Raw genomic sequence first — 20,662 nt, 5'->3', positions numbered from 1 at the left:
GGTTATTTTTTAATGAAATTTTAAAAAATCAACACTTTACTAACCGGTTAACGACGAGTAATTTTTTAATATGTCAGAAATATAGTCGGATACATTAATTGTAATTGGTTGAAATTTTTTTTAAGTTTTCAACTAATTGTATTGTTACACTTGATGTATTAGGCAATATTTTCGACACTAAAAATCTCTCATTACCGACTTATGATCTTTTTAAAGATATAAAAATATAGACATTTGAAGTCATCACGAACGGTTCACAAGCCCTCTTAAGATCCCTTAAGCACTACTCAATCTCAAATCTCCCTCAAGTATCAAGCCCTTGATTGATTTAATTCTACTTGTTTCACTTCTCGTGTCATGTCATTAGAATCTAAGAAAAATTTACGTACACTCTAAATGTCATTGCGGTGGTACCCGAGAAATACTCCTATACAACAGCGTGTTACTGATACGAAATACCGATGCAGTAACATTACGGGTACATGTAAGTCATCAAAGTATGTTTGGCTATGTTGTCGTACAGTGAATGTGCTCATTGATCACAAGCAAGAGTAAAAGGAAAGCATGTTTTGGAGATGAGATAGGGACGTGAGTGATGTGATGTCAACTTCAAGGGGACCTGGTGAGTGCTGACAAAAAAGGGGAAGTAGATAGTACCATATCGACTATCTGTATTCTCCAGTTGGGTCCCTGTTATCAGCTAGAACATGGGAACCAAATTGTAAAGGCAAAGGCATTCTATTCGAGCTGAGGTTTTCTTCTGTTTCCCCATCAGTTACTGTTTATGTTTGCTTTCCACAATGCACAACTATAATTTGCAGCGTTGCAGGTACAGGAGGTATGATAATATAAGGCAAAAGTTTAGTGCCTAGCTTACAAGAAATTGCCTGTTGTATTTGGGGAAACCCTGGGAAGATATTGGCCACGTTTGGTGTGTAGAATTAGATAACTCACTAGATTTAAGGTACGATGAAGAAAGAAATAGGTCTCAAGTTTCAAAATATGTCAAAGTGAAAGGAATTAGATTGACTGGTCATAAAAAAAATATATATCTTCCAAATTCCCATAAAAATGGACGGATTGTAAGGATAAGCTTCCTTCAAAACGTGATGAATGTTCTACTTTCAACTTCGACAAAAATTTGAAAGTTGACTTGCATTTCTTCCTTCAACGTAATCTAGTGAGCTATTCAGTCCAGCTCAATCATAGACAACAAATGAGACCATCATGTCTAGTTTCTAGTTTTTGTTGTGTGATAATATGATCCGGTATTTTTAGCACCAACACCATTTCCCATAAGAAAAGTAAATAGACTAATCTCATACATGTTTTTTTACCTTAAAACTTATTTTTTCGAATTGCTAAAGATGTAAACAAAATTGCGCTAAAGTTACGTCGTCACCTGAAAATGACGTGCTGTGTGTCCCGAGCACAATGATAAGTGAGCAAGAATCACAATACCTCCATCGGCACCCGTATGCAGTGTTAAACGAGCAAGGGTGCTGTAGAAATTTCTTTTTGAATTACTAGGGTTGTATAACCTATAGAACGAGTCACATAAAAACTTTAAGTTTGACCTTGTTGAAATTAATTCGAAGTAACTGAACCAAGTGGAGCAAAAGTGTGTACTACTTTGGCCAAAAATATATTACCTCTTGCAATTACAGTAAAAATCAATCACTTATACAGACCTAATTCCTGGGATCTCAGTTACACGAAAACCGCTACTTTCAACAATGCAGTTTGTCAACAAAGGTTTTACATTTTGTATCTCGATTTTCCTACTTTGTTCTTTCGTACCTCGTCCTTCTTTTCTTCTTCTTCTTCTCCCATTTTCTTCTTTCTTTTGAGCTGCTCTAAACTAACTAATCATCCCAATCATTATCCCACCCATCCTTGTTCGCGGTCCTCGACGTAAGGCCATTCGCAGAGATGCTTCCCAGATGCGTCCCAGGTGTTTTCACCGCATTATCGCCATCCCAATCATCATCCCAACCTTCGTCCCAACCTTCAGCCGTTTCCACAGCAGTTGCTGAAACAGATTCCGGCAATCCCATTTCGAGTTCCTGATATGGAACTCCACCTCCAGTACGCTCTTTCCTCTTCCTGACCAAGCAGCAAGCCCACGTTCCTCCAAAAATTAGCACCGTAATAATCAAGAAGTAGGCAGCATTGATCGGGGTCGCTACAGTCTCGAGCGAAGGGAAACGCATGAATAAGTTTAAGTTTCCTTCAGATGCCAGAGGGAGAGGATCCATAAGAAGCTCACATTCTCCATTTCCAGAAGTTAGCGTTATTTTGGTGCTTTTGCCCATATCAACTGATATATTGACCTGTAAAAGAAATAGTAAACAGATCGATTTTGATTATAAAAAGGTCAACTTACGCCCCACATAACAGTCACAGAAAACACAAATATAATTCCATGGTTAATTTAGGACACCAAATAATGAACCAATACAAGGCAGGTCAACAAACTTAAGTAAGGTCATGTATCCAATGGCAAGTCTTTTGCTTGGTATTATCAATTCAGCTGGTCATCTAAACAGAAACAGGGTCATCAACATTTTGGTTCTAAGGAGAACACCAGTAGTGTAGAATGTACGTCCCTTCTCATAAACTTTCACATCTCCCTTCCGCTTATCTCAGCCACAATTCTAATTTGTTCCCAACATTTTAAGGGGAGAAAGCTCGAGAGAGGATAAGAGAGGAAGAATCGAATTGTTTTTTACCAGCTGGTGAGGGAGAAAAGAACTACAACAAAAAACGATCTAAAATAGTTTTTACTTTTCATGTTTTTTATTTTTCATTTAAAAATCAGTCTGTTATTTTTCCTATCTCCCTTCCACTCTCCTCTCCTCTTTGTTTTTTTAGCTAAGAAGAAAAACACGCTACCAAATGGAGTCTTATTGGTCATGTTTCTTTCCCTTTTTTTTTTACACATTCAGGCCAATCCAAAAATATTATACTGTTCCCACAGGAATTTACAAAATACTGCCATTCTTGTGTTTGGAAACCCACACAACAAAGAATAGTGCAAGACTGTGGTCTAATCAGAAGGTGAAAACTATGTCATCACACGGCGACTTTCAAATTTTTTCTTTTTTCAGAAAAGAGAAGAAAAGATATATCACCACCACATAAAAACAATAACAAAGTAGCAGAGTTATGACGAGGAATTCTCTTATGTGCCTAAACTTTTGACTCTTTTTTTGTCAAAGACTTTTGACTGATGGATACAACAGCATTTGCTATCCACTATTCTAAAAATCCCCGCCTAGGGCCACCTCGGCTCTGCCTAAGTGTTAGGCGGCTGGCCACCTCCCCGATTAATGCCTAGGTGTTTGAAAATTAAGAAAGGGCACCTAGACCTGTTGAGGCGCCCGCCTAGGCACACGCCTAGCCCATCCAGACTCACCTAGGCACTCACCTAGGTTGTAACTCACTTAGACAGAAAATAGATAACTTTCATTTTGCATTTTATTTTTTTAATAAATTGTAAGAGATCCGTTGAATACTCAAATGAACACACATTATATACTTGTTCTCCGTGTTTTCATTATGTTCCAAAACTTCATAATATATATATATATATGTCATTCTATTTTGTAGTTTATGATGAAATTATGTATATTTTAAGTATAAACAAAGACTTATTTACACGAATATAATATATCTACTTAAATCCGCCTAGTCCGCCTAGGCGCTAGGCCCCAACTAGCCGCCCAATTAACGCCTAGCATCTTTAGAACCTTGTTGTCATCCAACATTGAAAAGCTTCGATTATTATCCTATGAACACTGGTAGAATGCTATGATCTTTACCTTTTTATTTTTGTGTTTGAGGATCTCTAGGTCCTTGTTGGTATCATCTGCAGAAAGCTTTGCCTTCAAAGTGCTGTCTCCTATGTTTTGGACCAGAATGGCCACTTCTTTGGACCCTGTAACATGGGAAAAGAAGAGAAAATTAGTGTCTTTTCATCTCACTAATAATTATGAGGTCAGATGGTATTGATTGATCTACACTACTCTAAATCCACAGCTAACTGGTAAGTCGATGCAATTTCACTAGGCACAAATGCAATTTAACATCTCCAACTACCCATGCAAACTTAAGAGAAGACATCTCCCTCAGCGAACAGTTTAAAGATGTATATAGCTTTTGATACGTCTGACACTAAACTGAAATCAGGTCTAATTCTGCTCCTTATATTCCGCAAGCCAGATTTTGTTTTTTAAGTCCAAACATATTTCAATAAAACACCCAAATCTAGGTCAACCGAACAAAATGAAAAAAACAACAATGTAAGGTAGAACTCTGGAAAAAGTATCTACTATTTATGTCACAGAAACAGTCTGCAAGATCACAGTATATACAACGACTGCATAAAAAACAAGTCTGATATGTAACTAACACAGTGGCACCTTTAAGCTTTTCAATATCCAGATAAATCCCTAGATAATCTCAAAGTAATCTTATAGACATAGCGGTTTAGAACCCAAGGGCATTCATCTTTCCACCAAAACTGAAAATATATTCATGTTTTACTGATTGATGGTTCAGATCCAGCATCACGTTTATAAACTTCATTACCAAGGAGAAATGCCTTACTATCATGCCTTGTGTCATAGAACAAGCCAAGTTCTATGTAATTACAAATATATAGCCTGTACTGAATTGCAATGCCCTTCCACCAAAAAAAAAAGGGATAACAAGTAGTACTCGCAAGAAATGACTTTCGACCATCTGGAGCTGACATAAATAAGAAGCATTGATTTTATGCAAAGACATAGCCAACCAATCAATAATAAGTTCTAAGTTTTCGTCTTTGAATTCTATCTCACAACAAAACATATTTTCTTGCAAACCAGTTAGTGTAGAATGTCAGTGAAATAGCATCAACAGTTATGTGCGTTACCACTATCGAAGCTCTTAATGCAAGCAATCGCCACATCCTTGACCTCACATGTTTTGATTACCCCACCACAGCTTTCCTTATCCTCTTTTGGCAATTGGGTCACATCATCATTCTTCTTCTTCTTCTTCTTCTCCTTCTCCTTACTCTTTTTCTTACCACCTTCATCCGCGGAACGAGTCACATTATCATCCTTTGACTTGTCATGAACCAGCTGAGGATCATCTTTAGACACCTTGTCAGTGTCCGGCTTTGGATCATCTTTCACCACCTTGTCCGTGTCCGGCTTCTTCTTTTCTGTTTCCGGATCCTTCTTCAATGTCTTGTCAGGCCCCGGATCCTTCCCTTCACCCTTTTTAGTATCATTATTCAAGCCCCCCTTGGGGACCTGATCCACTATCTGTGCCGTAGTCTTCGTGGGGTGCGGAGTCTCCACTTTGTCCTTACTCGGATCATCAACCGGCTTAGTATCCGACCCATTTCCACCAGAACTTGACACCGTGGAAGGCAGCAGCGGACTCGGGACCGGAGAATCCTCCTTGACCTTGTCGTTATCCTATAATTTTCAAAAACAAATAAAGTTCCAATTTTTTACCTTAAAAAAGTAAGAAATTCAGATTCTAGAGAGGGAAAGAGAGTTACTGGTACTGCCGTAGTGTCGTTTTGATGCTCACCAATCAAAACTCTCTGCCTGGAGAGAAGATAAGAAGCATCGGAAACCTCGACGACGACGAAGATGATGAAGAACACCGCCAGAAAACCGATTCTATCCATTCAATTCAGAATTGGATTCTCCTTTTCGGATCGGATTCAGCTTCTCCGCGGCAAAACCCTAGAAACTGATCCGAATCCCGATCCGAATGATCGCATTTTGGGGATAAAGTTGCAGGATTTATGAATTAAGATGAAATCTGCAGATTTGAGTGGAAACGACGAGATGGGTTAGAATTTGAGGTGGATTAGGGTTTTGAGTTTGGGGATAATTGGGATTGTGGAAGGGTTGGGATTTCAGGGTTTGGGGATTTGGATCGAGAATTAGGGTTTTTGATTTGGAATCTGTGTGCTTGCAGAGATTTGACGCTAGGTTTGCTAGAGAAGTCAGCTTCTTCGCAGGCGCAGAGAGAGTCCAGACTCCAATCGGACGGTTTGGGACACGTAGCAAGCGAGTGATTGTGCCAACTGAGATACGAGGTGATGGTGGTAATATTAAAAAGTTAAAAATTAAAAATTAAGCTGATGTATTCATTTAGGATTTCGAAGGATTTAAATTATTTTAATGAATTTAGTAGTATTTTAATGAAATTTAATGTGTATTTAATTAGAATTTTAAGATAGTTTATTAAAATCTTTAGAAATCCGGGTGTATTCAATTACAATTTTAAAAAAGTTTATAATATTACAGGTGTATTTAATTATAATTTGAATTTCAAGAATTTGGAAAATGTGAGGAATTAGAGGGAAGTAGAGAGATTTTGTAGTGTATTTTTAAGCATCCAAAAATCTCACTCTCCTCATGAGATTTCTAGGGAATGAAATTAAAATTTTACATAGAATCTTTACAAATCAGTTAAACTCCATAAAAATCCATGAATTTATAAATCTATTTAAATATCTCAAATTCCCAATTGAATACACCAGTATTTGCTCCTAGCTATTACTATTGTTTATTTATTCTAATATGTTGCTATTTTATGTGCAATTTGTCATATCTTAATGAATTTTAGGCAAAACAAACTAATACTTTGATCAACCACACCACGGGATGGTTCAGTAATTTGGAGACGAATTTCTAGCTCGTATTTTATATGACATGTTATAGGTTCGATACATGACGCTGATGAATCGCACGATAGTAGCCAAAGAGAGACTCTCATATGGGAGAATGTAAGAGCTTACTCTTAATGCAAGTGAGACCAAAATGTGTTTGGTGTATATATATTTTGATATATAAGTAATTAGACAGATATTATTAATGGAATTAATATATTTAATGATACATTAATAAAAAAAACGTTTTGGATTAAGAGATGGTTAAAACCTCTAAAGAAATTGTTGTAACTGATTCCATGATAGGAGCAGCGGTTACCAAAACATTTATGCATGTCTTTGGCCTGTCTTCTCGAGTTAACGACTGGAGACGCTCGTTCTATTGAGAGCAAGAACTATAAGAAATTAAAAGAAGAGAAGATCGAAATATTAACTCTTTCACGATGAATTCTTCTCCAGGTACGAACTGATATTAATCTGGGCTTATTCTGATTAGACGTTTTGACTAGTAGAACGTGATTTAATGGCTTTATTGGTATTAGGAAAAAAAAAAAAACACAAAGGCAATTGCAATTGCAAATGAATCTTGATTACTTGTGTGCCAAACAAACCTTGAACACCGGAAAGAGTGTCGATTTGATATCTATGGAATAAAACACAAGATCTTTGATGCAAGAAAGAATAAAGTCATGACTCCAATTTTTGGCTTCTAAACTCTTGCCGTTTGGATGCATATCATTAAATATTTACGTAAATTATAACATGCGAACGAGTTGTATTACGTAATTGCATTTAGGTATCACACCACAAAATTTTGTTTGAAATTTTAATTGATAATGGTGCATGGTTTTTCTGCGATACACGTGTATATGATGCATTAGTTTTTGAATGACCAAATTAAAACTGTTAAAATTCAGCTGTCTAATATACGAGCATTTGAAAATGCTAAAGGAGACTCTCAAACGTCGGACTCGCAATGCACTTTGTCACCTCATGTTTTTTGCACAATGATTTATAATGTTAGCACAAGAATTAACGTTAAACTATGAGACGATAAAGATATCATGAAAAATCCCATTTTGAGAAAGTCCTCTCGCATGTCTCTTTGCCTCTACAAGTTCCCTAGATTTAAGGTGCTCCATATTAATGTCCTCTACATTTACCTCTCTTGTTTGCAGGAATTATATTGGACCAGTACTGCAACCTACTGCATAAATTATGACAGCTTTTTCAGATTCCATGTTGGTGATATTCCTTGCTTCCTTGCAGACTTCAAATGAATCCGAATCCTTAATCTCCCCATATCAAAAAAGTAAACCAAAATTTTCAGTTATTAGTACTCTCTCAGTGCCATTAAAACAATCAATGTGCAGAAAATGGTGGAGGCAAAGAAGGCGATGAAAGAAGTTGAAGCAAAAAATCAAGTGAAACTGTGGAAGCTCGGGGACGACAAGAGCTCCCTGCTCGACCATTTCGAGAGGCTCTCCATCGAGTTGCAACTCAACCAGGCAATGCTGCGTCGGAGTCTCTCCGAGCCGGCGTATATTCAGTCCGAGTTTCCTCTTTTAATCACTCAAGGTCCATCAGAACCGCCACCTCCACCACCATCACCGCCACATTTGGTTGCGAAGAAGAGACGTGGGTTGGGGTTTAACAAAGCTCTGAGGAAGATGATCAAACCGATTCTGAGCAGAATGAGTGGAAAAAAGAAGGACATCCCAATCCCGGATGCCAAAGACCCCAGGTTTTGGAAGACGTTCAGTAGATCTGTACGCATTTGAAAGTCGCAGCATTTGGGAATTAGTAAACTTTTTATATATTGTCTGAATTTCCAACCTTTCATTCCATGTTTTTAATTCCTGATGTAAGTGCCTCTTCCATGCACATTTTTACATGATACACATACATGAAATGTTGCAAACTTCTCGTGATTGACGAGGATTTAAACGCTAATCACAAAATTCACAACGGAATGTAATTATGACAGTATCTTAAGTTATTTTATGAAATTTTAGAAAAAATTAAAAGATAAAATACAAGACAATTCATAAGTAACTTGAATACACTATTATATCATTGTAATCTTTTCAGTGTAAGTAAGAGTTTTACCAGAAAGACCCACTTTCACCAGCCCGAGGGTGCTCGTCGTTGAGTGTAAGCGTACGGATGACATGGTTATCCAACTCCAAGTGCACACAAAATTTTCTCCAAAAACGACATGGTATTTGGTATCGTTTTCCCCGAACCTAATCAAAATTTGAACTTTTTATTGCTGTTCCAAGCTTAGCTCAGACACAACTCCAGCAATTATCCATGGACCTCTCTCTGATGCCTTCTTCGTGCCCAGCACCCTGCACATTTTTTCACTCTCCATCTCCATCTCCATCTCCTTTCTGCAGAACCCAATACAGCAGTAAGCTGCTTTTCCTCGCAGCACTTTCATCCTCAGCTACAAATCCCACCAACATCCACCAGAAGCCCCCAAAAGATTACATCTTTCAGTCCAAAAACGAAAACCCAAATCCGAGTTTTGACGACCCAGCCAGCAGATTGCAGGTGCAGGATTTCATTGACAGAATCAGAGCTCTGCCCTTCAAAAAAACAAGTGAAATTCATGGTGTTTTTGAAAAAGATGGTTGTTTTCAAACCGTATCTGAATTCAATTCTCTGCTGATGGCTCTGGTAATAGCAGAAGAGCCTGATATTGCCTTGAGCTTGTTTGATGAAATATCATCAGCTCTGTGGTTGGTGCCAGATTCTCTGACATTTTCCATCCTGATAAGGTGTTACTGCGGTAAAAACGATCTAGATGGGGCCAGAGGGGTTTTAACCCACATGGTGGAGAATGGGTTTTACCCAGATCCTGCAACTTTTACTGTTCTGGTAAATGCATTCTGCAAGAGGGGTAGATTGCAGAGGGCTATGGAGGTTGTTGAGGTGATGGGTAGGGTTGGTTTGAAGCCCACAGTGCAGATTTACAATTGCTTGCTGAAGGGGTTATGTTATGTGGGGAGAGTGGAGGATGCATATGATATGCTGATGAGAATAAAAAAAGATGAAGTGAAACCTGATATTTATACATTCACTGCTGTTATGGTTGGATTTTGTAAAGTGGGTCGATCGGATGAGGCGATGGAATTGCTCGTGGAAGCGATGGAGACCGGGTTGATTCCGGATGTGGTGAGCTTCAATGCTCTGTTTCATGGATACTGCAAGGAAGGGAGGCCCATGGAGGGGCTCAATGTGTTGAAGAAGATGAAGGAGATGAACTGCATTCCTGATTGCATTACTTACAGTAGTTTGCTGCATGGATTGTTGAAGTGGGGGAAGATTCGGAATGCGGTTAGGGTTTATGAGGAGATGGTGGAAAATGGGTTTGAAGTGGAGGAGAGATTGATGAACAATCTTGTGAGAGGGTTGTGTCGGAGATCATGGAAGGAAAAAGACCTCTTGGAAGATGCACACCAAGTGTTTGAGAAAATGCAGAGCGGGCATTCGGGTATAGATGCGAGTACGTATGGCCTTGTGATCCAGAGTCTTTGCATGGGGAAGAAGATGGATGAGGCTTCGGTCAGTTTGCAGCAGATGGTTCGAACGGGGCATTCGCCATGGATCGTCACCTTTAACAATGTGATTCAAGGCCTTTGTGTTGAGGGAAAGGTATTCAAAGCATTGTTAGTTTTGAGCATCATGTTCGAAGGGGGTAGAGCAACCGGTAGAGTGTCGTATAACCCTGTAATTCAAGAACTGAATCGACAGGGGAGTTTCCTCGGTGCTTGTAGCGTTTATGGCGCGGCGTTGAAGAGAGGTGTAATTCCTAATAAAAAACCTCAACAATGAGATAACTTTGCTCGTGCTCATTTCTCTCTTCCACTAATTTGATGTACAGATATAACATTTCTAGGCTCTATCGTCAAATGCAGTAAAGTCTCTGCATAGTAAACAAAAATACAGTACAAAATTTCCGCGGCCGATAACCAGATATCTCTGAGGCAGAACTCTACTAGTTTTTCTCAGCACGAGTCATGTATTGCTCGGTTCTGGTATCCACCAGTATTTCATCACCCACATTTACAAACAGCGGGACATAGACAACCGCACCGGTGTCAAGAGTCGCTGGCTTTGTTCCACCTCCTGGGCAAGAAGACATGTGAATTTAAGAACGGGAAAACGAAAATTAGTATGCCACCAAGAGGAGATATTCCATTCTCAAAAATTTCCTCTGAGAGACGGTGCAATGGCGAATTCTAAAAATTTCTAAGACCCGAGAGATAAACGAGGCAAACAGTCTGCACACAGAGCTGGTTGATCAGCTCATCTTCTCGGCCTAACCCTGTAATGGCATTTCGGTCTGGTGGTATTTTACCAGTCTTCATGTCTCCAAACAAGACATGGTCTGATGGGTATTCACACCAATAGAGTATTATTCTTAGACAGACGACGAAATCTGCGACGGACGGCTGAGGATGGTGGAGGCGGAGGAGACGTTGAAGGAGGTTGCCGTTCCCGCCATGGCTGTGGATTGTTTGAGAAGCAAAGGTGTGTGCTTTTCACTTCAAATTGTGCCGGAAATTTAGATAAGTACAACGGTGGGTCGGACTCGGAGTCTTTGCTTCGCGCCGTGCGTTGGGCTTGGGCAGGTTTCCTCCTCTTTCTCTGACTTCCATTGCCCATGATAAGGCCCATTGGGCCTCAAATGTTTTTGGGTTTAGACTTAAGTGGTTTTAAATCAGTAAGAGAGATATTTCAAACTTAAACCGTCTTATACTATGAGGAAGAGATAAAAGACTCGTAGCTTAGGTGGTTTAGAGCATATACATTAGCGCCAAAGGTCCTATATTTTGTTCTACCCTCTCCATTCCCGCTTCTATAAAAATAATTAAAAAAGAGAAATACTATGAGACTGTAATCTAATTTGTGAATTAAATTGAACTTATAACATCCCAAGTTTTCCTTCGCTACATCCATAACTCCCCATGCCCAATCATACTTGTAGCTCAAGGTATTGGCAAAACTATGTACAGAGCTAGCTCGACTAAACTCAAAAGTTAGCATGGATAGCCCTCTACTTAGTTGTAATTTACCATCTCAACTTAGTTGGTTATAAACGTTCTCACTAATTGTAATATACGTGGAACTGCAATCACAACTCTTATATAAAGTCCAAAATCGAGAAAACAAAATATTCAACGATAATCTCAACTACTTCATATTTAGTTGTCGTTGTTGTTGCTTAGTTTCCTTGTTATACTTATAATACTGCGATTAACGTGTTAATCATTCTTGGTTTCAATCATAACCAATTTAATTAGTCCAAAACACCGTCCCACTCCTTGTTCATGGTCCAAAACGACATCTCCAACATGTGCAGCACGTCCAGTCCACACAATTATCGGCGTGACTCTTCCGTCCACAGCGCGTGCGCTGCCCTTTCCCTTTCAGCGCTTTGGTAGGTGCCCACATATCCAGCTCACACAACGTCAGTTACGTCGACCACCTACTATTATGGCGTCATAAATACAAAAACATGTCAACGGCTGCGATTCGCTTAATCATGCCATCGCGAAACTTCACGCAGTTTGACGGTCCGGTGACTCCCTGAAGACCGAAAGACGCAGAACTCGACGCCGCACACAATCTGGGCTTCGCGGTAAAACCGTAGATAAGTGGCGCGAGAGCGAGCTACTTGTAAATTCACAACTAATTCTTTATTGCATGCGAAATAAGCAATTGGACAGGAAAGCTACTACCGGCGCAGTTTCCGGTGTTATTTTTATTTTTATCCATTTTTAAGTGTCACATTCATTATTAATTTACGCCCGTAATACTTTTGAATTTATTTGATCCAACAGTTAAAAATTAAAAAGATGTGTAATAGGTAAAACTAAGTATGTGGTAGCACCACCCTAATTTCCTCAATTCATTTATTTAGCCTTGAGTTTGATGATTTTTTTCTCCTTCAATCCCATACTCGAACTTGAATTTTAACGTCTGAGTGCATGTAATAAAAGAGAAAATATTGAATTCAAAACTCAATTGTTAGTGAAAATTAAAATTCATGTATTAACAATGTGCAAAGAAGGAAGCTAGATTTAAATTCAAATGTTTTATTTTTATTTTTTAAATACAATTTTTCAGTGTTGACATATATTTCACGTTAGACTCAAATCTTGTTAGAAGCCAATATACATTTCATAACCACGAGCTGGTGGAACAGTGGTAAAGAGTGGATTGCGAGGCTTCCTTCAAATTAAAAACCAGAGGTCTTGGTTTCAACTAGCACTTAGTCTTTTGATGTATTAGAGAATAAAATGTTATGTTTGAACTTTAACATTTCATGCCAACTTTTTCAATATCACCAACATGGTATCTTAAGTACATCATGTAATGTCATATTCGAAAATGTATGCTTCATAACATTATTCAAAACTAACCTAAACTATTAAGAAGATGATTCAAACTTGATACTGCTCTAAATAACTTGACTACATTTGTTTCTTTTTTTTTACAGTGTTTTTTATTAGATGGATTTACGTTATAGGTAACACGTTTCTCTTGTTTCATCAGCTCATTCATGTAAAGTAAACTATTTAATTTAATGTTCTCTTTGATTCACGCTATCAGCCATGTGGCACACTATATTTTTTGTCACTTCGAGCCTTCGACAACTCAATCTCGAAAAGTGGATCCATCCAGTATAATAAAAACTCTTGCTTCATCGGCTAACTCTCACAACTTAAATCTGCGTAGTTTGAAATTTGAAGACTTTCTTCAGTTCATGAGGGAATTTATGTGGGAGGTAAGGTTTTCTCACTTCATCAACTGAGTCGCATAAAGATCTACCTATTATAGGTAAATTTCTCTCGCTTCTTCAGCTAAATCTCTCAAAGCTAATGAATTTAATTCAAAATTTGCTGCAAATCAAGGTGGAAGGTCTATGATAGGTAAATCTTTCTTGTCGGCACAGTCTCACAAAGTAGATCTACTCGTCATCGTCATCGCTAAGTTTCTCTCGCTTCTACAACTAATAAATCTCACAAACAAAGTGATTTAATTCATGATTGTGTTCAAATTACGGTGTCGTCTCAATTGCATGTAATTAAGTCTCTATTTTTCTAGCTGCATGTAAGTTTCTCTTGCTCCGTCGGCTTAATCGCTTAATCTCACTAAGTAAACCTATTTAACTAAATATTTATCTTTTCTTTTTGGTTTAATTTAAAGCAAAAATGGTTAGTAAGTGAAAACGAGACTAGAGAGGGTGGGCTAGTTGGCCGAGTCTTGAAGCATAATCATCATCGTGCATGCGTTTTGTGCATTTTTCTTTCAATTTTCAACTCTGCATGCACACGTCTCCCCTTCTCCCTAACCAACAACCGCCGATCCAACTCTCTGCTCGCCGGTATCCGATTTCAACTCCAAGTCCTCAACCACTCTGCCGCTTCCTTCCCGACAAAATCGCCGATCCCACTCCAATCCCTCCGCCGCCGAAAAATCAGAGTGGTAGCGGACTCGCCGCCGCCGCCGCCTTCCACTCCTACCTGCTCAAATGGAGCAGTTCTGATTCTGTTCAGCTGAAAGTTGCAAGCTTGCGGTTGATTTCTTCTCTTTTGTGGTTCTCTGTTCGTAGGTTTGCTGTTTGATTGGTCAATTTTCAGTTTTTTGCTTTCTCCGAAGTCGTGACGATTAGATTTGGGGATTTTTTGGATTAATTTCTGATTGGATTGAAATTTGTTGAAATTTTACAGAATTTGAGTGCGGAAATGGAGCGGCGAACTTGCATGAACGCAGCTTGCGGGACCTCGACGTCGATCGAGTGGAAGAGAGGTTGGGTTTTGCGATCTGGCGGATTCGCCAATCTCTGCATCAAGTGCTGGTAGTTAAATCTTTAACTTTTGATTAAAATTTTCAATTTATGATGTTTAGAAAATAAATTTGATGGAATTTTACGGCCATGGATTTGGATGATTTTTTGTTTTTATTTGTTTTTGTTTGTAATTTCATGTGCTTATTGGATTTTTATTTTTGACGGCTGCGTGCTAAATTGTAGCTTTTGTCTGGATTTTAATTTTAATTTTAATTTTTCCACGAGTTTACTGGTTTATTTGACATTCTGTTTGTTATTTGTTGTATATCTTACATCCTTATTTATTCAAACTAATTGTATTATTCATATTACCAATGGAATTTAACATGTAGTATTTGATATGATGCAATAATCGACGTTGATAATTAAAATCTATGATACATTTAATTCTTCAGTACCACCAAGTTATGTAAAGGTATGGTAACACCTATTCCGATCGAGAGAATGTAGAATTCTATGGTCTTTTGGAAGCTATGGTAACACCTATTCTAAATGCTTTCTTGCGGATCACTTGAAAAGTTTATGGCTTGTATTGTGATGTGGAATTCGCATTGACACTAGGTCTGTATATGAGCAATCGATTTATTGTGATGTATACCACTCAGAGGAATCTGGTTGGAGGGAATGCGGAGTATGTGGCAAGGTGAGCATTTATCCAACAAAGAAAGAACTTTGTGTTTGGTTTCTTGACTTCTCGCCTTTGGCCCTTCCATTCAATACTACGCACTTAATGGAATTTGTTCTCTGCAGCGTCTACATTGCGGATGCATTGCTTCCACGTTACTGCTCGATCTTCTTGATGGTGGTGGTGTGAAGTGCATAAAATGTGCAAAGGATTCGGGACCTCACCCTGTAAGATCAATTGCTATAGTCATATCAACCTTAACATACAGTTATGGTGGTAAATTTGTGATTTTTATAATGATCCTTGGGGAGTGACAGTCCTAAAGGATTCTTATGTATTTCTTGCTAGAAAGGTGTAATTTAAGCATGGAAGACAAAGTGTCCCATGGTCTGATTTTGGTTAATAACACCGAAGTCTTGTGATATTCTCTACCATCACAAAACTTCGGTTATTTCCTGCATTTAAGACTATGGTAGAATCATGCTGCATGCTTAAGTATACTCATATAGCTTAGTACTCTGATGATTTTGAAATGTGTTCACACAGATTTCAAGTGATGAAAAGCCTGATGATCTTGGAACATCCAAAATCAGTGAACCGCAATCAAATATTACAGACAATCAATTGGATGGACGTGATGTTGAAAAGTTGAAGCTTGTGCAGTTGGGAAATAATAAAGATTCTAATGGACTTATGAACTTGCTTCAACTTCGGAACGACAACACAAATGGGCTAATGCTCAAATTGAAACATGATGATGTTCCACCTCCTGGGGGTGAAATTGGAGGCGCATGTTTTTCAAATTTTAATCAGGCACCCCATGGATCATCTGAAGCTTCCAAAGCAGAAGTTTTCAAGGCAAACTTAGGGATAAATAATTTATATGAATCACTTCCACATACAAATTTGAGTATGACCCTCGGTTCACCTTTGGGAAAAGCAAATCCTTTTCCTGGTGCCATTGTTGATGAAAGGGAACACAGCAAGACACCCTCTCCACTCCCTCTAGGAGCTAGGCCTCAACATCTTTTTCCAAAGCCCCCAAAATTGGCCCTTTCCACAGGTTTGGACGAAAAATCTACAATGGTTTCACATGTACGTGTGGCAAGGCCACCTGCCGAAGGACGGGGACGGAATCAGCTACTTCCCCGCTATTGGCCCAGGATTACAGACCAGGAATTACAGCAAATATCTGGAGAGTATCCATATTTCATTTCTTGCTTTATTCAAATGTTAATTACTACCTCATCAATCCATAAATAAAATAAGGAAAATTTTCATGATTATCCCTCTAACTCAGCCTGTGATTTCTTTAACTTCTATCAAGTTCAAATTCCACAATTGTTCCCTTGTTTGAAAAGATGCTAAGTGCCAGTGATGCTGGTCGAATTGGTCGTTTGGTGCTTCCTAAAGCTTGTGCTGAGGTAAGTTTACTAGTTTATTAATCCCAACATTTCTCTGATATTTGTGGTCATTGCCGTCATCTTTGTTGGATTCATTACCATATTTTTCTCTACAAGCTCTTGTTTCAGTCAAATTTGAACCACTGCAGGCATATTTTCCTCCCATCTCTCAACCAGAGGGGCTTCCGTTAAGGATTCAAGATGTGAAGGGAAAAGAATGGATGTTTCAGTTCAGATTCTGGCCGAATAACAACAGTAGGATGTATGTTTTGGAGGGTGTAACACCCTGCATACAGTCCATGCAGTTGCAGGCTGGAGATACTGGTAATCCTCAGTGACTGCATTTGTTTAGTTTTTATGTACTTGTGAGTGCATGTGTGTGTTTGTAGATTTGGAATTTTCTTTTACTCCACTAGCATGCCTCTTGGGACCCTGGACCTTTGATTATGGTGAATTCTGAAAAAAGAAAAGAAAAAATTTGTTGTCAGGCCCTATTTTCTTTCTAAATGATTTTCCAGGGTAATTAGCGAAATTACTTTCAGTGGAGAAATGTTTTACATTACTTACGCGATATTTTTTAATTAATTTTTGGACAGTGACTTTCAGTCGTATGGATCCTGAAGGAAAACTAATTATGGGGTTTCGGAAAGCATCGAATACTGTTGCAATGCAGGTAAAAGCCTCTTTCATTTGTCATATTAACAAAATGGATAATATATTATTGATATGCAAGTTATCAAAATAAACAGGATTCCCATCTTACTGCCATTCAGAATGGCCCTCACTCAAGTGAAACTTTGTTTTCGGGTGTTTTTGAGAACCTTCCTGTAATAAGTGGTTACCCTGGCCTTCTTCAGTCATTTAAGGGAAGCATGGATCCCCATCTAAATGCACTGTCGAAACACTTGACTACATCTAGTGGTGACATTAGCTGGAATAAAACTGAGAAGCAGGAAGGGAGGACAAGGGAGGGATTGCAGCTGCCGTCATTAGTTCCTGAGAGGAAAAGAACTAGAAATATAGGGTCCAAGAGTAAGAGGTTGCTCATTGATAGCCAAGATGCTCTAGAACTGAAGCTTACTTGGGAAGAGGCTCAGGATTTGCTTCGTCCACCTCCAGCTTCCAAGCCAAGCACTGTCGTGATTGAAGATCTCGAGTTCGAAGAATATGAAGTAAGTGGTTTCATTGAGATTTTCCAGGTCACCAGAGAACATACTGTTGATTTATGTACGCAGTTACTTCTATTGATAGATACTACTTTGATGGTCATAGATCGCATGGCTATTAATAACTATAAATTTGTATTATCTAGGAACCTCCAGTGTTTGGAAAGAGGAGTATTTTCACAGTCCGGTCAACTGGGTAAGAACGTACAAAGAGCATTCTCCTTTGCCATTCGACTCGTTACACAATTTGTCTTGTTCTGATTCAATTGATATTTTTGCTTCTTTAGGGAACAAGAGCAATGGGTACAGTGTGATAGTTGCTCTAAATGGCGAAGATTGCCAGCTGATGCACTACTTTCATCAAAGTGGATATGTGCAGACAATGCTTGGGATCGAAGCAGGTTAGCAATACTTTTTTTTTTTCCTTTTATCCTACAAGCTTTCTTGCAGTAACAGTAGTGCTTAATATGTCTAACTTTGTCTCAGTCAGGTCTTCGTGCTCTATGCCAGATGAATTGAGCCCAAGGGAACTGGAAAACTTTCTGAGAATGAGTAAAGGTATGATGCCATCTTATTTCTCTCTTAACTTTTAAGGATCAGATATCATCTGTTTACTTAGGTTGCTATATCGCAGGTGCCTACATTTATGAAATCTTTCGATTTACTTCGGTTGCTCATCTGTTATGGTCCCGAGTCTCCTGACTCTTGTAGAATTGCACTCTGCATACGAAAATTAAAAGTTAAAATTTCTTATCAAAATATATCTAGGAAATGTTTGAATTAACGTCTTGTTTTTACAGAATTGAAGAAAAGGAGAATAGCAGCAGACCCTAGGCCAACCCCGGAGCATGAAGCTTCTGGCCTTGATGCTTTGGCCAATGCTGCAATCCTCGGAGACAGTGTGGCTGATCCAGAAGCTGCATTAGTTGCTACAACAACAAAACATCCCAGGCATCGTCCTGGCTGCTCATGCATTGTGTGCATCCAGCCCCCAAGTGGAAAGGGCAAACATAAGCCTACATGCACGTGCAACGTGTGCATGACAGTCAAACGCCGTTTTAAAACCATGATGATCAACAAGAAGAAACGTCAGTCGGAGCGGGAAGCAGAGATTGCCTGCAGAAGCCAGCACACATGGGCCCCTAGGGATGAAGCAGAAGTAGACAGCACTTCTAGGTTTGTATCGTTGCACGTTGATCCTTCAGATAACGAGGCCAGGTCTGCAAATGAATCAGAATCCAAGAGCCAAAGCAAATTGGCTGAAACCGGGAAGGGAATTTTAGACTTGAATTCCCATCCGGGCCGAGAAGGAGACTTGCAAGCAGGGCCAGACCATGTGAGTATGATGTCCCTTGTACAGGTTGCAACCCTTCCTCTTGAGACATATTTGAAACACAATGGTATTACCAGCTTGATATCTGAGCAACAGGAAAGTTCGACATCACATGTTCCGCCGCAAGTTGCTAATGAGACCGATGAACAACTTGACGAGAATCACTGTCTGGAGCGAGAAAGCGGGGTTGAAGAAAGGCCGGATCAAAGCCAAGATGACCCTCTACGATGAAATTCCGGCTTTTTTTTTTCTTTTCGAAATTTTTGTCGACTTGTTTCGTGTATAATTGCAGACTTTTGTGCCTGTTTTCTTTGGTTTGCAAGCTGAGAGTGTGAATGTACGTTACATTATAGATTAACTTGTAAATTAATGTGTCAAAAATAAGTCTCAATTTCAAATTCTCATCTCTGCATTTCATATTTTATACACTACCTAAACATATTATCCAAGTTCGACGCACATTAATGCATCCCGAATTCAAATCCTTCCCCTTTCACCCTAGTTTAAATTAAAGTAATAATATCGCTCGTGTACTGATGAGTCGATTTTATATTATATTTTTTACCCTATTCTTAGTTATAATTTATTAGTTTATTTTGGTGAATTTTGATACTTTGTTTTGTATTTTCAATATAGGACATTTGATTTCCTCTTGATCATAAGGTATTCAAATGGATGAATTTTGGAGTGATTCCAATTAGAGGATGTTCGTGAGTCTTTCAAGACCATGGCAATTAAATAAAGACCCAGCGCGCAGCTTTTCCATATTGACGTTTTTGGACGTTTTGGGTATTTTGAAAGTCAAGACGATATATTTTGAGGAAGATTCCTTTTGAGGATTTGTAGGGGACATCTTCAGCTTTCAAAAGAGACCTTTTGGGACCAAATCGGAGTTTATTTGGTCGGTCAAAAGACTAATTTTCTGAGAACTCCGAATTTTAGTTCAAATAGAAAATCTTTTATTTTCTGTTTTATTATTTTATTTTGTTTCCTAGTTTTATTCCAATACCTTTTCTAGGTAGGATTTTATTTTGTAATAGTATAAATAAGATTTTTTAGCCATTAGGGTTCTCTAGGCAACATAGAAGAGAACGCACGCACTAATTTAGAGAGCCTTTCAAGATTTTTTCTATCATATTTTTAATAATATTTTGTTTATGGTTGTTCGTAACTAATTTCGGTTTGCTAGGGCGAAGCTTTGAGTCTTAGCATGAATATGTAGTCTTTATTCAATTGCTTATGATATTATGCATGTTTACTTTGAATTATTAATCACTGTGCTTGAACTGTCTCTATGTCTTATTGCTTAGCTACCATTAGGATGTTTAGATAAGTAATCAGATGCAATTCGGATTGAAACCCTACCTCTTACGTGAATATCACGAGGAGAATATGCATAAGGAAAACCTAACCTTCAAAGTTGCATGTGTAATTCATAAGTAATTGATAAAACTACATAGGATTGTTAAGAGAACGGCGGAACCCTAGGCTTTTAACTTTATTTTCAAAACTATTTTCTTTAGTTTTTCTTTGTCAATTTATTTAATCAGTTTAATTAAATTCGTTTTCATTGTTTTTAAATTCAAAAG

At 38.4% G+C, this 20,662-nt stretch overlaps 3 protein-coding genes across 6 annotated transcripts; 2 read left to right on the top strand and 1 right to left on the bottom strand.

Moving 5' to 3' along the window:
* Nucleotides 1-1,611: 1,611 nt before the first annotated feature.
* Nucleotides 1,612-5,876, bottom strand: LOC125473165. The gene is made up of 4 exons (XM_048575601.1): nucleotides 5,558-5,876; nucleotides 4,919-5,471; nucleotides 3,825-3,940; nucleotides 1,612-2,333 (listed from the first exon to the last, which is right to left on the bottom strand). The coding sequence occupies exons 1-4, from the start codon at nucleotides 5,687-5,689 to the stop codon at nucleotides 1,866-1,868; spliced, it is 1,269 nt and encodes a 422-aa protein (XP_048431558.1). The 5' UTR covers nucleotides 5,690-5,876; the 3' UTR covers nucleotides 1,612-1,865.
* A 2,820-nt stretch (nucleotides 5,877-8,696) lies between these two features.
* On the top strand, nucleotides 8,697-11,691 carry LOC125473163 (pentatricopeptide repeat-containing protein At5g16640, mitochondrial-like). Its single transcript, XM_048575596.1, has one exon. It carries the CDS (start codon nucleotides 8,996-8,998, stop codon nucleotides 10,520-10,522), a length of 1,527 nt encoding a protein of 508 aa, XP_048431553.1. The 5' UTR covers nucleotides 8,697-8,995; the 3' UTR covers nucleotides 10,523-11,691.
* Nucleotides 11,692-14,019: 2,328 nt separating this feature from the next.
* LOC125473157 (B3 domain-containing transcription repressor VAL2-like) lies at nucleotides 14,020-19,477 on the top strand. Of its 4 annotated transcripts, none has more exons than XM_048575579.1 (13): nucleotides 14,020-14,301; nucleotides 14,428-14,555; nucleotides 15,108-15,189; nucleotides 15,297-15,398; nucleotides 15,718-16,370; nucleotides 16,499-16,595; nucleotides 16,724-16,898; nucleotides 17,171-17,247; nucleotides 17,324-17,746; nucleotides 17,887-17,936; nucleotides 18,028-18,141; nucleotides 18,231-18,298; nucleotides 18,541-19,477. In XM_048575579.1, the coding sequence occupies exons 1-13, from the start codon at nucleotides 14,023-14,025 to the stop codon at nucleotides 19,302-19,304; spliced, it is 3,012 nt and encodes a 1,003-aa protein (XP_048431536.1). In that variant the 5' UTR covers nucleotides 14,020-14,022; the 3' UTR covers nucleotides 19,305-19,477. The 4 variants fall into 4 exon arrangements, with proteins under 4 accessions (XP_048431536.1, XP_048431544.1, XP_048431547.1 ...); XM_048575587.1 differs by having other exon boundaries at nucleotides 14,128-14,273; XM_048575590.1 differs by having other exon boundaries at nucleotides 14,160-14,305.
* The last annotated feature ends 1,185 nt before the right edge of the window (nucleotides 19,478-20,662 follow it).

Source organism: the organism of the source record quoted next, unplaced genomic scaffold (genome assembly GCF_019419815.1).
Source record: "Pyrus x bretschneideri cultivar Hongxiangsu unplaced genomic scaffold, Pyrus_bretschneideri_v1 Contig11, whole genome shotgun sequence".
Taxonomy (NCBI): Eukaryota; Viridiplantae; Streptophyta; class Magnoliopsida; order Rosales; family Rosaceae; genus Pyrus; species Pyrus x bretschneideri.
This window is presented reverse-complemented; position numbering and strand designations above follow the sequence as displayed.